Source organism: Passer domesticus, chromosome 19, assembly GCF_036417665.1.
Source record: "Passer domesticus isolate bPasDom1 chromosome 19, bPasDom1.hap1, whole genome shotgun sequence".
Classification (NCBI taxonomy): domain Eukaryota; kingdom Metazoa; phylum Chordata; class Aves; order Passeriformes; family Passeridae; genus Passer; species Passer domesticus.
The window spans coordinates 8,382,806-8,396,772 of record NC_087492.1 but is presented as its reverse complement, the minus strand read 5'-3'; the positions used below and the strand labels follow the sequence as shown (position 1 = coordinate 8,396,772).

General features: G+C 53.5%; 1 protein-coding gene across 1 annotated transcript in view; it reads left to right on the top strand.

The window, feature by feature from the left end:
• The window catches only part of LOC135283896 (trichohyalin-like), a 120,858-nt gene extending 107,179 nt beyond the window's left edge, over nt 1–13,679 (top strand). Inside the window, exons 64-71 of the mRNA XM_064395045.1 lie at nt 304–361; nt 9,114–9,194; nt 9,279–9,380; nt 9,629–9,733; nt 10,552–10,674; nt 11,615–11,727; nt 12,702–12,767; nt 13,670–13,679. Coding sequence (XP_064251115.1) covers nt 304–361; nt 9,114–9,194; nt 9,279–9,380; nt 9,629–9,733; nt 10,552–10,674; nt 11,615–11,727; nt 12,702–12,767; nt 13,670–13,679 — 658 coding nt within the window. The remainder of the gene's footprint in view (nt 1–303; nt 362–9,113; nt 9,195–9,278; nt 9,381–9,628; nt 9,734–10,551; nt 10,675–11,614; nt 11,728–12,701; nt 12,768–13,669) is intronic.
• The last annotated feature ends 288 nt before the right edge of the window (nt 13,680–13,967 follow it).

Here is a 13,967-nt window from a genome sequence, read left to right as displayed (position 1 = left end):
TGCAGCAGGGACCGACCAGCTCCTGCCAGCTGGTGTCCTGTGCACAGGGACCTGCCACGGCCATGGCCAGCACACCTGGCCGTGGGGACAGAGCCAGCAGATCCGGCCGGGTGGATGGGCTGGGGGCTCCTGCAGCAGGTGGACAGGAGCTGGCAGGGACGTGCCCCTGCAGGCAGCAGTGCCAGTCCCCTCCCTGGCACAGCAGGGTGGTGCCCAGGGTGCCACAGGGCTGGGCACTGAGGATCCTCTGCCCCATCCCACAGGAGGCCAGTGGTCCGTGGCGGTGGCTCCCATGTGCCACAGAGCTCTGGCGACCATCAGAGCAGCAGTTTCAAACTGCCACCAGTTCAGGATTCTCCCCGTACGAGTGCATTTCTGCAGGGACTCGTGACCCGCCCCAACAAGGTAGGGATGATGAAGGTGAGGACATGGCACGTGTACTGGGGGCGGGCCGGGCGATGCTGAGGATCCTGGGTGAATTTGTGCCTTCAGTTTCCTCGGGCACAGCTGCTTTGGGAGGGTTGCTAGGGAATGCTGGACTGGACCCTGCCTCTCAGCCAGCTGCTCTCTCCTTCCCAGCCCAGAGTGACCCAGCTGCTGGGCAGGGGTGGACACATGCCGAGGGGCCGCAATGACCAGCTTCCTGTGGTGACCAGGACACTGGATGAGCCAGGTGTGGCCCTGTCAGGGCACGGGGAGCAGGGGGACAAGAGACTGGCTGTCTGCTGGGTCTGCACCTGCTCCCTGCGGGTCTCTGGCCAAGCAGGTGACCCTCCTGCTGCCCCGTTCTGAGCTGGCTGAGCTGACCCAGACGGGGCAGCCCCGGGGCCTGGGGGCTCAGCCTTGCCTCTCCCCCCAGGCCCTGCCACCTCTCGGCATCACCGGCCAGGCACGGCCCCCCGACACGTCTCCAGGGCACCAGGGCTCCTCCAGCCACTCCAGCCCCGGGAGACTTCGACAGCCCTCAAGTAGCTGGACAGGACTGGGAACCCAGTGCTCCACCAGGGACGTCTCATCAGCAGAGAGTAAACTCTGGGACAATTGTTGTCTGAGAAATAACATTTTCATTGTATTACGTTAATAAAAAACCTTCTGAAAGACACACACAGCCTTTCCCCATTGCCTCTGAAAACACTGGGATAAATCAAAGTGTCCTACACTATTTTTACTATTAGTTATCAGGCATTACTTTATTCCCAGCTCTGGGGTACATAGGAATAGCTCCACTCAGAATGCACACCCACTCTCTAAATTTTTCACTATGTATTTTCAGCAAAACAAGTTAATGCTCATTGCCTGTAAATTACATATTTCTCTTCATTCATTAATCTCCTATCATCCATTTGTTATTGATTTCTCAGTTCTCATGCTGCTGCCAGATGAACAATTGCTTGCTCCTGGCGGGCTCCACACTATGCTCATTTTGCCAAGTCCATGGAACCACACCATCAAAAGCAGGATAAACTTTTACCAAGAGGGGAGTCAATCTACAGCCCATCGATCTAAGCTTTCACTAATTAAATACCCAGCCAGCTATACCAACTTTTCTCCTCATTTGCAAAGAAGCACCATTTCACCACGTGGTCAGGTATGACTGTGGGTTCACCGACCACCCGAGACTGCCAAGGAGACTCCCAGGGCAGAAGAGTGCATGTGCTGAGGGGAGGAATGTATATTCATGTCTTGGGGGAAATTATTGCCATATGTATGTTTCTTCTGAGAATAGTTATGAATATGATGACAAATACAGTATTTCAACAGGGGCTTTTCCTGTACACAGCATGTACTCTCTGTGCAGCCATCCCCCATACATCTGGCTTTGCAGTAAAGAATGCCTAATCCCTAATATGAAATTCAAGTCTTTATTTCTTTCTGGTTGTGATAACAATGATAATTGGTCCACTTTTAATTTAATTAGTCCAGATATTGTTTTCAGTACATGAAGAGTGGAATTCTCCTTGTTCGTTTCTTCTTTACCTCTGGTTTCCACACCTTGTCCTCACACTCTACAAATTCTGTATTCCTGGTGTCCAGTTCTTAGCCCCATTTCTCTATCCCAATCTTTTTTCACTGAATCACGTCAAGTTCATTTAGCAAAACTTAAAAGTTCAGTTATTTTCCCAAATAATGTTCCACTAACAGCAGTTTGAATAAAATCTTGCTACATGCTTCAGTAGAAAACTGCACTGCTTATGATTAAGTGAAGCCATTATTAACAGAGTTAACGAAAACAAATAACTGGAATAGCGAATTAAAAAGTTATATCATTTCCAACAATTCCCCCTTTTGAAACTACTCTTAATTATTTCATTTAGGATTACTTCCATTAAATCATTGGATATTTAGAAAGACTTAAGACACTAAAATGCAATAATTCCTATTAAACTACTTAGTAAAACTTTTTGGCAAAACTTATACTATTTTAGATCCAGGGCCATTCAATTTTGCCAGCATTTTGTCTTGGGCTTGTTATTCTGGGGTTACATTTGAAAGGTCACACATTTTGGTACAGCAACTATTGGGATGCTTTTCTCTGCCAGCCCTTTAGCAGCTTTATCTGCCAGTCGGTTTCCTACACTAACTGATGTATTTCCTAATGGATGAGCTTTACAATGCATGAGAGCCACTTGGGCTGGTACCTGAACACATTCTAGTAATTGTCTGGTAATGTCTCCACCTTTGACAGAGGATCCTTGTGCTGAACGGAGCCCTCCTTTGTTCCAGAGAGCTCCGTGGGCAGGTACTGCTCCAAAGGCACGGTTAGCATTAGCCCATGTGTTCCCATTCTTCCCCTGAGACAATTCCAGGCTGCCATAGGCTGAGCAGCTCAGCCCTGTGTGCAGAGGTGGTAAGAGGTAATGGGACGGCTTGGATTGGGCCCTACTGCACAGCCAAACTTCTGCTTTCCTTTGCTCACAAAGCTGCTCCCACCTGTGGACAATTCCCAGGCCGGATCTTCTACCAGAGGATCTCCTCTGCTGGAGTGAAGCTGCTCAGTCGTTGGAACACAGGCATGTTGTGAGGCTTCTTGACTTTCTGGTACAGATTCCAGGAACGTGGCTGGGTGCAAGGCAAAGGAGTTGTTTGCAGTTCCCCATCATCCTGCTCCAACAAGACAACTTGATACTTCAGCATTCGACTTGGGGATCACCAGTGGCCTCCTTTTTGTCCTAGAACAGAGAGGACCAAGGGAGGAACATGAGCAGTCATTATCTGGCCCATGGTCCATTCGGGGCTTCTTGGATTAAAGCGCAGCTCCTGCTCCAAGTCAAAGGCAGTTAAGGGACATCCCTTAACTTACACTGTCCACTTGTTTGGAAAAATATCTTATGGCCCTTTTCCATGTGCATAACCTCTGAGCTAACACCCGTAGTGCAACACGTCAGTGCTCATGAACAATCTGCTCAAGAGGCTTGCTCAAGTCAGGTAATGCCTGTGCTGGGCTGGCATTAGAGCTCTCTTGGGGTCTCTGAAAGCCTCTGGCATTCTGGGGTCCACTGTAGCACCTCCTTGGTGTAGCACCTCCTTGGGCGATTCTCAGGGTCTCATATAAAGGTCTTACCCATAGGCCAGAATTAAAAATCCTGAGCCCACACCAACCACCCATTCCTAGAAATATTCCTAACTTGCAAACAGACCTTGGCTCTGGAGTTTCACAAATCCCCTCCACCCTTTTGGTTGCAAGGCTTTGCTGTCCCTGGGAAATGAGCCTCAGGTAGGTTTGGCATTAGGGCACTTCTTTGACACTTTGGGCCTTCTTCTTGGATACCCTGTAACTGGCTTGTCTCAGAATGTTCAGGAAACTTAAGAGTCATTTCAATGCATCCAGCATGAGTTCCATTAGCAATTAAAGTATCACCTGCATACTGCAGCAAAGGGGTATCTTCATTCTCCTTTTCCCATTCTGAAGTGACTGCCAGAGCCCTGGCCAGCTCTTAGAACTCCAGCACCCCACCAGCAATAGGGATCTGCCTGGGTATGGGGATTTACCAGAGACAGAACCTTTACAGCCACTTGCTCTAAGATGCCAGATAGAAGCCACATCAGGAACCAGGCAGAGGAGAAAGCTGTCTGTCTAGATGTTCCACAAGGAACAGCTTATTCCAGGAGAAAGGAGCTCACACAAAGAGCCCCAGGCACTCCTGTGCAAGGGGCTTTGTACAGATACAAATCAGGGGGTGGATACAAACAGCAAACCAATAGGGAATCCTCAGGGGAGGAGTGAGGGGATTACATCAAGCATCTGGGGCCAGTTGGGGTAGGAGGGTGCAGAGGATGGCTCACATGCGCCAATGGGGCTTCCAGGAGTAGGGGGATTCCAAAGGGATGTTGCGAACAGGGATTGGCCTGGGAGTTAAGGGGCAGAGAAGGTTCAGGAATAAGGGGCTCAGTTGCCTTGACAGGCAGGGAAAGAGCTGGAACAAGGGGTGGAGAATGACATGAGGGGCAGCTTTGAGGGAGGGTAAAACCCAGGAGTAAACCATCTCAGGGAGAACATGAGGGCACGAGGACAGAACGATGCACTTAAAAAGGAATCAATAAGATAAATTCAAAGCGCAACACCGTACCTCCAATTCTTTTGTCAATTGGTTTTTGTCTTGGGGTGTGTCGTGGGTTAAGACGGAAGTGAGTTTTTTGGGAGGTTGTGGTCAAACCAGTCAGTGCTTGGATTTGAATATTGGCACCTGGTTTGGCCACCGAAGGTATGGACTGCCTCTGAGAACACAGGGGGTTAAAAGCAAGAACTGCCAGGAGAACTCTCTCTTAGTTTCAGTCTGTAAAGGAGCTCAGAGCTCCCCTGCCCAGCCTGGGCTGACTGGGGGAGGGAAGCCATGCGGCTGGGTGAGGTAGGCCGGAGCCTCGGGCAGAGGAGGGGAGTGAAGGCCTTGCAAGATGGAAGGGTGGAGGAGACTGAGAAGCATCGGGCCCCCCTCCTACCCCACGGGAGACAGAGAGAGAGAGAGCCAGTGCCTGTGCTGCCTTGGAATTCAGTATCATGGACTGGCAGCACGGCCGGCCAGAAGTGGGGGATGCGGCGAGAGAAGGTGCCCGGCAGCTGTGGGAGTTCTGGGCAGGCAGAGGCCCAGATTTTAACCCCTTTGTAAAATAATGGAAACCTTACAAATACTGATCCTCCTGAATGAGAATGAGAAGATAAAGGTGAAGTATGAAGAAATGGGCAAGTGTGAGGAAAGTTGGTGCATGTGAGAGATGTCAGAAGAGGTGAGAAGAATCCTAGGTGGGCAGAGATGATGGATTGGCCTTGAGCTGGACTCTTTCTTGTATGGCCATGGACAGACCCATGTTCTTCCTGTGACTCAGAGACTGTATTTAGGGGGAGGCAATGCCTTGGAGTCAAGAGTGAAGCAGTGGCGTGAACAGAGATGGCTGAGGAGGGTGTGGGATGCCCTCTGTCTCCAGGAGGGGAAGATCTCTGTTCATGAGGCCCCTTGGCCCCAGGGGTTTAAATCTGGGGGGGACTGGTGTCCTGAATTTGAGAGACTGCTGCTTTTGGAACTGAGTGGAGCATCCTTAAACGGGGAGCCCTAAAAGCAGTCCTGGCCCATGTGCAGTGGTGAGAGCACTGGACATGGAGGGAAGAAGTCACGAGGGCTGATGTTCTCTGGGTGGTGCCACGAGTGACACGGAAACACAAGAAGTTTCAATTGTGTTTCTGGGGGAAGCCTATGGTGCAAGGGGGGACTCCTCTCTCTCTGATGGATTTGAGGGTTGATTACTTGAGGGGTGATGATGGACTGATTATGTGAGAGATCGTGATGTGGTGGAAATCTATGGTGTTATTTCATTCTGTGGAGAAAATGGAGTGGAGGAGGAGGAGGAATGGATTTGGAGGGTTTTCATTCTTAGTTTTTTGTTTGTTCCTTTTTAGATGTTGTAATTAATAAAATTAGTTTCCTTTATTCCTGAGTTGGAGCCTGCTTTGCTCTGTTCCTGATCACATCTCACAGAAGCCACCAGAGAAAGTGTATATTCATGGAGGCACTGGCACTGTGGCAGAGTCAAACCATGACAGGGTGACACCATGATACTGTGTCTCCTATTGTCTGCTTTATGCCCAGACATGGGTCCTGTAACTTTAAGCTAGGTCTGAGAGAGGGGTGCAAAGCCAGTGGAATTCTTTTGGTGTGGTTTTCCAACATCCTCCCCCAGGCTCCCTCAGCTGTGTTGTGCAGCACAGACAGAGGGAGTACATCTCGGCTTTCAGCTGGCTTCTTGTTTCTTTGACAATGGCAGAAGTTTTTCCAGGACTGTGGCTTCTTCTCCTGGAACGGTTTTTGCTTTTCCCTGGTCTGAAGCACCAGAACATCGCCGGCAGCCCTGTGCCTTGGCCCGCAGGGGAGGCCCTGGGATGCACATCCCGGCTCTGGACTCGGGAGGAGCCGAGCCACGCCTACAGAAAGAGCTCTGAATCCACCAGCCTACCCCACAATGAGAAGGCTTGAATATCTAACATTATTCATTCTTTTTCCCATGCCTGCCTGCACACTGTGTGTTAAATAAACAGCTTTTTTCACTTTCTTCCAAAAATTTCCTTGCTGTGGGAGGCAAGGCGTGCCAAAACCTGTTTTCCTTAGAGGAGATGTTTCCTCCTAACTTGTCTCAAATTGAGACATTTCTCAAATAATGTGGGGTGATTTTTGAACCCTGGAGGAAGAACAGTGCACCTCAATTGGTTTTCATGGCCCATCAAGGAACGTTCCAGAAACAAGAGTTGACTTTCAGTTTCAAGGGCAATGCAGAAAGAATCATCCTTAACATCCACAACAGTGGACTCATCAGTTTCCTTAACTGAGGTGAAGAGTGTATAAGGCCTTGCTGCCACTGGGTCTCACACCAGTCTCACACTATTTCCTTGACAGCTCTGACATCTTGTACTGGCCTGTGTTCCTTAGTGTGTGCTTCCTTTACTGGCAGGAGAGGAGTGCTATATTGTGACTCACATTCCCTTAGTGACCCATCTTCCAAAATTTAGCAATTCATTCTTCTAACCCTCTTCTACCTTCTAACTTCAAAGAATAATTGTTCTGCCTGACCAGTCTTCCATCAGGCTCCAACTGAATCCTTACTGGTTCCAGTGTCTTGATTTCCCTGGAATTCCATTGGTGCACACCAACACAGTGACAGTGTTTTCCCCCTCCTCCCACCAGGGATGTGCAGGAGGGAAATACTTGTCCAGCCTTCCCTGCTGAACATTCTGAGCATGCCCTCTCTCAGCCTCTTCCCCCACTTTTGCCATTACCACAATTCCTCCACCAGGAGTTAATAGTGTGTCTGAATGACCTTCCTATAATCCCAGGGCTCTTTGCCTTGAACTCACTGGATTAGGGCATCAGAGGATCTCCCGGAAAAATCTTTGGAGTGCACCGGAGTCCTCTCGATCCCATCAATCCATGGAGCAAAAGAAGGAGGAAAGTTCCACCTGGATCATTAGCAACTGTCACCAAAACCAGGATAGATGAAATCCTCAAAGACTATCCTTTTAGTTTTGGCAAGTTGGGCGTTACTTTATTCTCCTCAGGACGAGTGGAGCGGATAGTTTGAGCCACACACATAGAAAAAGCTTTTGACTTAGTTATCTGTTTTTTGCAAACAAAGGAATCAATGGTCATCCATTCTCAATGCCATCATTCTCTTCATTACTTTGCATCCTAACTGCTGTTGGGCTTCACCCATGGAGACTCTCTACCCTGAACTCCTGAGGAGAAAGGAGTCTGTGCCCCAACAACCCTACAGCTCAGCCAGGGGCTCACGGGGCTCCTCCTGCACCCCCAGCATGAGGAACAGCACCCCACTGCTTCCCTGGCAAAGGCTGATCCCAATGGATGCTCCAAACCAGGCCCTGGCTTTGCAGCAGTGAAGCAACTGGCTTAGGTGTAACACACATCTTCAACGGATAAAAAAGAAAGACAATGAGGCTGTACTCTCCTGGGAGACCTTGGAGCATGTTTTGGCAAATAAAAGGACTACAAAAGGGCTGGAGGTGGACTTTGCACAAGGGCCTGACATGAGAACAGCTTCACACTGAGAGAGGGGAGAGATCGGTGGGATATTGGGAAGAAATTCTTCCCTGTGAGCGTGGTGATGCCTTGCCACAGTCTGCACCATTCCTGGAAATGTCCAAGACCAGGTTAGGTGGCACTTGCAGCAACCTGGTCTAGCGGAAAATGTTCCTTGACCTGTCCCTGACCGGGGCTGAAACGAGATGATCTTTTAGGTCCCTTCCAGCCCCAGCCATTCCAAGGCTCCATTAATCTATGACTTCATGAGTCTGGAACCCACTGGTTACCAGGAGCGGAGTGGTGCGTTGCCTGGCAACGGGTGTTGTGATGAGGAGGGCCACCAGCAACCCGGTTCCAGTCCTGCAAGGGACAAGGAAGGAGGAAGGAGCCTGCTGGCTACTCATCCTTTTCCTTATCGCATTTGCTCATTGCTTCTATCACGCCTTTTGTTTAACCCATTTGTCACCAATTTTGCTCATCCCAGACAGGCCCAACTGGGCAGGAAGGCTTGTGACAAATCAGGGACAGAGTGTGTGCAGTCATGGCAACATCCCTGGACACACTCAGCCTCTCCCAGATGCTGGATCTCGCCATTGGGACACCCCAGAAGGGATCTGTTCACTTTGCAGCCTTGAGAAAACTGCTGCAGGCTGTGCTGGAGCACCTGGATGTGCAGTACCTGACAAGTGAGGAGCCATGGCCAGGCCAGCTGAGTGGCCCCTCACTTGCTGATGTGGCCACTTACATAAAACAGATGAAGAAAGAGATGGAAGACTATAAGAAACACACGTCCAAGGTAGAGGCTCTTCCCCGCCCCTGGGCACTCCCCCAGCAGACAGCCCCTCTCTGCTTCCTCACACAGCCGTGCTTGGCTCTGCCCTCACTGCCCTGGCAGAGCCGCTGGCAGGGGCTCTTTGCTGTCTGGATGGGCTTCAGTGCTCTGGCACTGAGCCCGGCTGGGGCAGGTGGCACTGGGACTCTCCCTGCTCACCTGGCTGTGCCATGGGCTGCCCGTGGCAGGGTAGGGCTCTTTGGGGTGTTGCTTCCCAGGCCATCACCTCTGACATCCCTGATTCTTGAACTGCTTTACAGGTTCTTCGCGAGGAATTTGGTGGGATAAAGGCAGAACTCTCCCGCATATCAGAGGACATGAAGAAGTTCCAGGAGGCACAGGTGTGTGGTTCTCAAGGTCATATTTCCAACATGTCTGAGACAGAGACTGTCTACAGACAAGTCTCTGACAATGCTTTCTCCTAGACCCTGATGGTTTCCCAGCATCAGGAGGAGATTGAAAAGTTAAAGGCTGGCCAGCGTCATGTGTCGGAGGAAATGAAGAAGGTCCTGATGTCGCGGGACCAGGTGAGCTGCTGCTGGGAGCAGGTTTTGGGTCTGAGACTGCAGCCCGTACCCTCTGCCCTGCTGGTTGGAAGCTCAGCACTCTTGGCCCTGCTAGATTCATGGACCGTGCTGCCTGCAGAGCCCTGCCAGCCTGGCTGAGCTTGGCCCTGCACTGTCCCTAGTGCTTGGCAAACCACAGCAGGGCTCGAGGGCTTGCGGGTCCCCACTGACCCTCCCAGAGGCTCACTGCCACCACTGCTCTCTCCTAGGACATGACTCTCATCCAGGATCTGCGTGAGGAGGTTGACAAGATAAAGACAACACAGCTCCTCATGGAAGGAGACATAAAGAAGCTTAAGGAGTCTCTTGCCTTAGTGAGCTGTTGGGTCATGTAATCTTTGGGCTCTCATGGGGAACTTCAATGTGGCTCCACAATCAGTTTTTGGTGTCAGGGCCTCAGGCCCAGGTGGAGGACCGTGGGGCTGCCCATGCAGCTAAAGGGCCCACACTCTGGGACAACATGATGGCTGGGCCCTGACTCTACTGTCACTGTCCTTTCCAGATGAAGAAGCTGGAGGAAGACCTTAAAAAGCTGAGGGAGGATATAGCCAAGTGGAAAGAAGAGAGCAGTAAGGAGATCTCTCAGCAAATTGAGTAAGAGGACAAGAGTGGGTTTCATACCCTGGGGGGCTGCAAGGGAGCCCAGATGGTCTGGCTGCATCCTGGTTTGTGGGCACAAGGTGCCCAGAAGCCCTGCAGGGGTAACCCTGCCCTTGCCCCCATCCCGCTGGCCAGGGCTTTGCGGCAGGAGACAAAGCGTGAGCTGCAGAAGATGGGAGAGCAGCAGGAGAGGAGGAATGCCATGCTGGAGCAGATGCTGAATGAGACAGCCGACCAGCTGAATGAGCAGGTGAGGTCCTGGGGGAGCACTCCCACCACTCCTGGCACGGTCCTGTTGCAGCTCCATGCCACATCTTCCTGCTCTGTTGTGCTTTGCTGTAATCTTATGGGAGAGCCAAACTGCCCAAATTGGCCTGGACCAGTCAGTGGCATGGACAGTAATTAAAGCCTTGATGCAAATGTCCTCTTGACATGGTGGGCTCATGGCCACTGAGTCGTGTGTGTTTACCCCTGTGGAGCAAACAGACCCCCCCTTGGGTCAGCACCTTATGTTCTTTCATCCTGGGAGCAGGATCAGGAGCTGAGACAGCAAATGGAAGCCAAGTTTTTGGAGATCCAAAAAGACTTTGAGAAACTCAACTTTACATCAAAGAGCCTCCAAAAGGACTCTCAACAAAAGCAGAGGGATATTGAGGTGTGTGGCTGAAACTCACCCCATTTAGGGTCAGAGCATCCACCAGGAAGACTCCAGGTGGGGGACCACAAGGAATCTCCTGCTGACGACCTCCTCTCAGCACTGTGCTTGTTCCAAGTGCATTTCCCCGATGTTTTCTGGGTACGGGGAGAGGGGTGTGCTCCCGGCTCCTGGGGTGTGCCTCAAGAGGCAGCTCCAACCTTGCTGTGTCATGAGTTCCTTTCTGTGCTGAAAGATGCTGTTCCAGTCTCTGGAGAAGCTGCAGAAGGAGAAGGCAGATCAGCAGGACATGCTGGCAGCAATGGACATGGTACAGTCTAGAGGGGCCTCTGTACCAGCCCAGGGGCTCCCGGGCAGGGTGACAAATGCCCCTTGCCCTTGGGGGCTGGGGGGCAGAACTGGTGTGGGGAGGGAGAATTTCCTGAGCTCAGGGGGTCCCTCACCCTCCAGATGGTGGGACCAAGCTCACCAGGCTGACGGGGCAAATGGGGCCACAGCAGCCTGAAAGGGCCATGCTGGCCTGGGGGAAGCACTCCTCCCTCTCCCCTCACACACGCTGGCCCTGCCTGTCCTTCCTCATCCCTTTCCCCACCGCTCTCCTGCTCTTCCCTTCTGCTAGAAGGCGGACAAAGCTGCCTTGGGCAGCAAGGTCAATTGCAGCCAGTTTGAAGAGAACATGGAGGAGCTGGATGAGAGGATGGAGGAGTTGCAGAGCCAGATTTCAGGCCAGGAGCAGCACTGGAATAAGATGCAGCAGCAGTTCAGTGATTCAATGGAGGAGAAGGTGAGGGGTACCTCATCCCCACCTTGAGGAACTAGCACCTTTGGGACTTGGCAGCCTGAGGCAGCATCCCTCTGAGGATCCCCCTCCAGGCTTTTCCCGGGAGAGCTCCATGTCACCTCCTGGGGCAGCTGGCTGAGGCTGTGCACCTGTTCACAGCTGGATCGCCTGGAGCTGAAGACTTTCCGCAAACACCTGGAGAAGTCCTGGAACAGGAACATGGAGGCTCTCGAGAATAGGTTGAGGCGTGAAAACGCCGCTGGGATTAAGAAGTGAGTGTGATGGAGACACTGATGGCTTTGGGGACAGTGATGGTCCCATTCCCTCCAGCTCTCCCACACACTGCCCCTCTGGTCCCCTGCCACGGCACCAATTCTGCTGCTAAATGAACCTCAGAGATGCAGATGAAGCAGCTGCACCTTCTGCTTCCACCAGCAGCAGGTTGCACACAGGCAAGGAAGAACAAGGAGAGGGCACCTGCAGGACAGAGCCCTCCCAAAGCAAAATGGGGCTGTGGGTGCAAAGGCTCCCAGAAGCCAGGCTGGGAGAGGGCAACTGCTCCTCCCAGGCAGGGCTGTGACACGCCGTGTCCCAGAGCTGGATCATGCCCTGCCCTCCTGCCATGCACACAGGGGACTTTGGTGCCCGAGAGGGGCTGCAAGCGCTGCAGGGGCTGCTTGGGATGGTGACATGGGTGCCTGTGGCCTTCCCCTGGCCTCAGCCAGCACCTTGGGGATGGGGAGAAAGAGGCTCAAGAGCCCACGGTTCAGCCTGCAAACGCCGTGACCCTGTGCCGTGAGCTGCCCAGCGCCTGGCTGCTGCCCGCCAGCTGCTGCCTGTGTGCTGCAGGGCTGTGGCCCCAGGAGCTCAGCCAGCCCTCTTCCCTCACCCTCCTCAGGCAGCTGCCAGTGCCTTTCACGTGCCTGTCCTGTGACCGCATGCTCACCGTGCAGGTTCCTGGCCAGTGAGTAGCACCAGGGCATGGGGGCAGCGGGGCTGGCATGGGGGAGATGGGTGCCAGCAGTGACCCTGCTGGGCACAGGGGTGCCAGTGTCTGCTGGGGAGGGGCTGATGTGGGGGCCCCCTCTGCAGCCCTGCCCATCAGCAGGGGCTGTGGGCACTCATCCCAAGGGCTACAGGCAGCGGGATGCCATGGGGTACAATCTCATGGGTTTGTGGGTGCCGCCTCTAACAGGAACAGGTTTTTGGTCCCCTGTCACACCCCTGTGACTCCTGCCCTCCCCAGGTATCCTGAGACACTGCCGTATTTGCAGCCAATGCCCCCCAGCAAGGAGCCACAGCACAGCCAAAGGTAAGGGCCCTGAGGACACATCCCTGGCTCCTGGGGTGCAGCGTAGCCCTGCCACAGCAAGGAGGGCTCTGCACCTGGGCTGGGGGAGAGGAGCCTGGCGGGGCTGGGCAGAGCTGGGGAGCAGAAGGCAGCTGTGGAGGGCCAGTGCTTGCCCCAGGCCTGGGGGGTTTTGCATTCCTTGCCTTGCCTGCCCTGTCTCACCCACATCTCTGTCCCAAGGTTGCTGAAAGCACATCTGATGAGCTGTGTCTGTTTTCAATTTGAGCTCACGCTTGGTGGGGAGTTGTATGCCTCCTGTGAAAGGAGTTCCCAAAAACCAAGCTCTGCAGCAGGGACCGACCAGCTCCTGCCAGCTGGTGTCCTGTGCACAGGGACCTGCCACGGCCATGGCCAGCACACCTGGCCGTGGGGACAGAGCCAGCAGACCAGCCGGGTGGATGGGCTGGGGGCTCCTGCAGCAGGTGGACAGGAGCTGGCAGGAACGTGCCCCTGCAGGCAGCAGTGCCAGTCCCCTCCCTGGCACAGCAGGGTGGTGCCCAGGGTGCCACAGGGCTGGGCACTGAGGATCCTCTGCCCCATCCCACAGGAGGCCAGTGGTCCGTGGCGGTGGCTCCCATGTGCCACAGAGCTCTGGCGACCATCAGAGCAGCAGTTTCAAACTGCCACCTGTTCAGGATTCTCCCCGTACGAGTGCATTTCTGCAGGGACTCGTGACCCGCCCCAACAAGGTAGGGATGATGAAGGTGAGGACATGGCACGTGTACTGGGGGCGGGCCGGGCGATGCTGAGGATCCTGGGTGAATTTGTGCCTTCAGTTTCCTCGGGCACAGCTGCTTTGGGAGGGTTGCTAGGGAATGCTGGACTGGACCCTGCCTCTCAGCCAGCTGCTCTCTCCTTCCCAGCCCAGAGTGACCCAGCTGCTGGGCAGGGGTGGACACATGCCAAGGGGCCGCAATGACCAGCTTCCTGTGGTGACCAGGACACTGGATGAGCCAGGTGTGGCCCTGTCAGGGCACGGGGAGCAGGGGGACAAGAGACTGGCTGTCTGCTGGGTCTGCACCTGCTCCCTGCGGGTCTCTGGCCAAGCAGGTGACCCTCCTGCTGCCCCGTTCTGAGCTGGCTGAGCTGACCCAGACGGGGCAGCCCCGGGGCCTGGGGGCTCAGCCTTGCCTCTCCCCCCAGGCCCTGCCACCTCTCGGC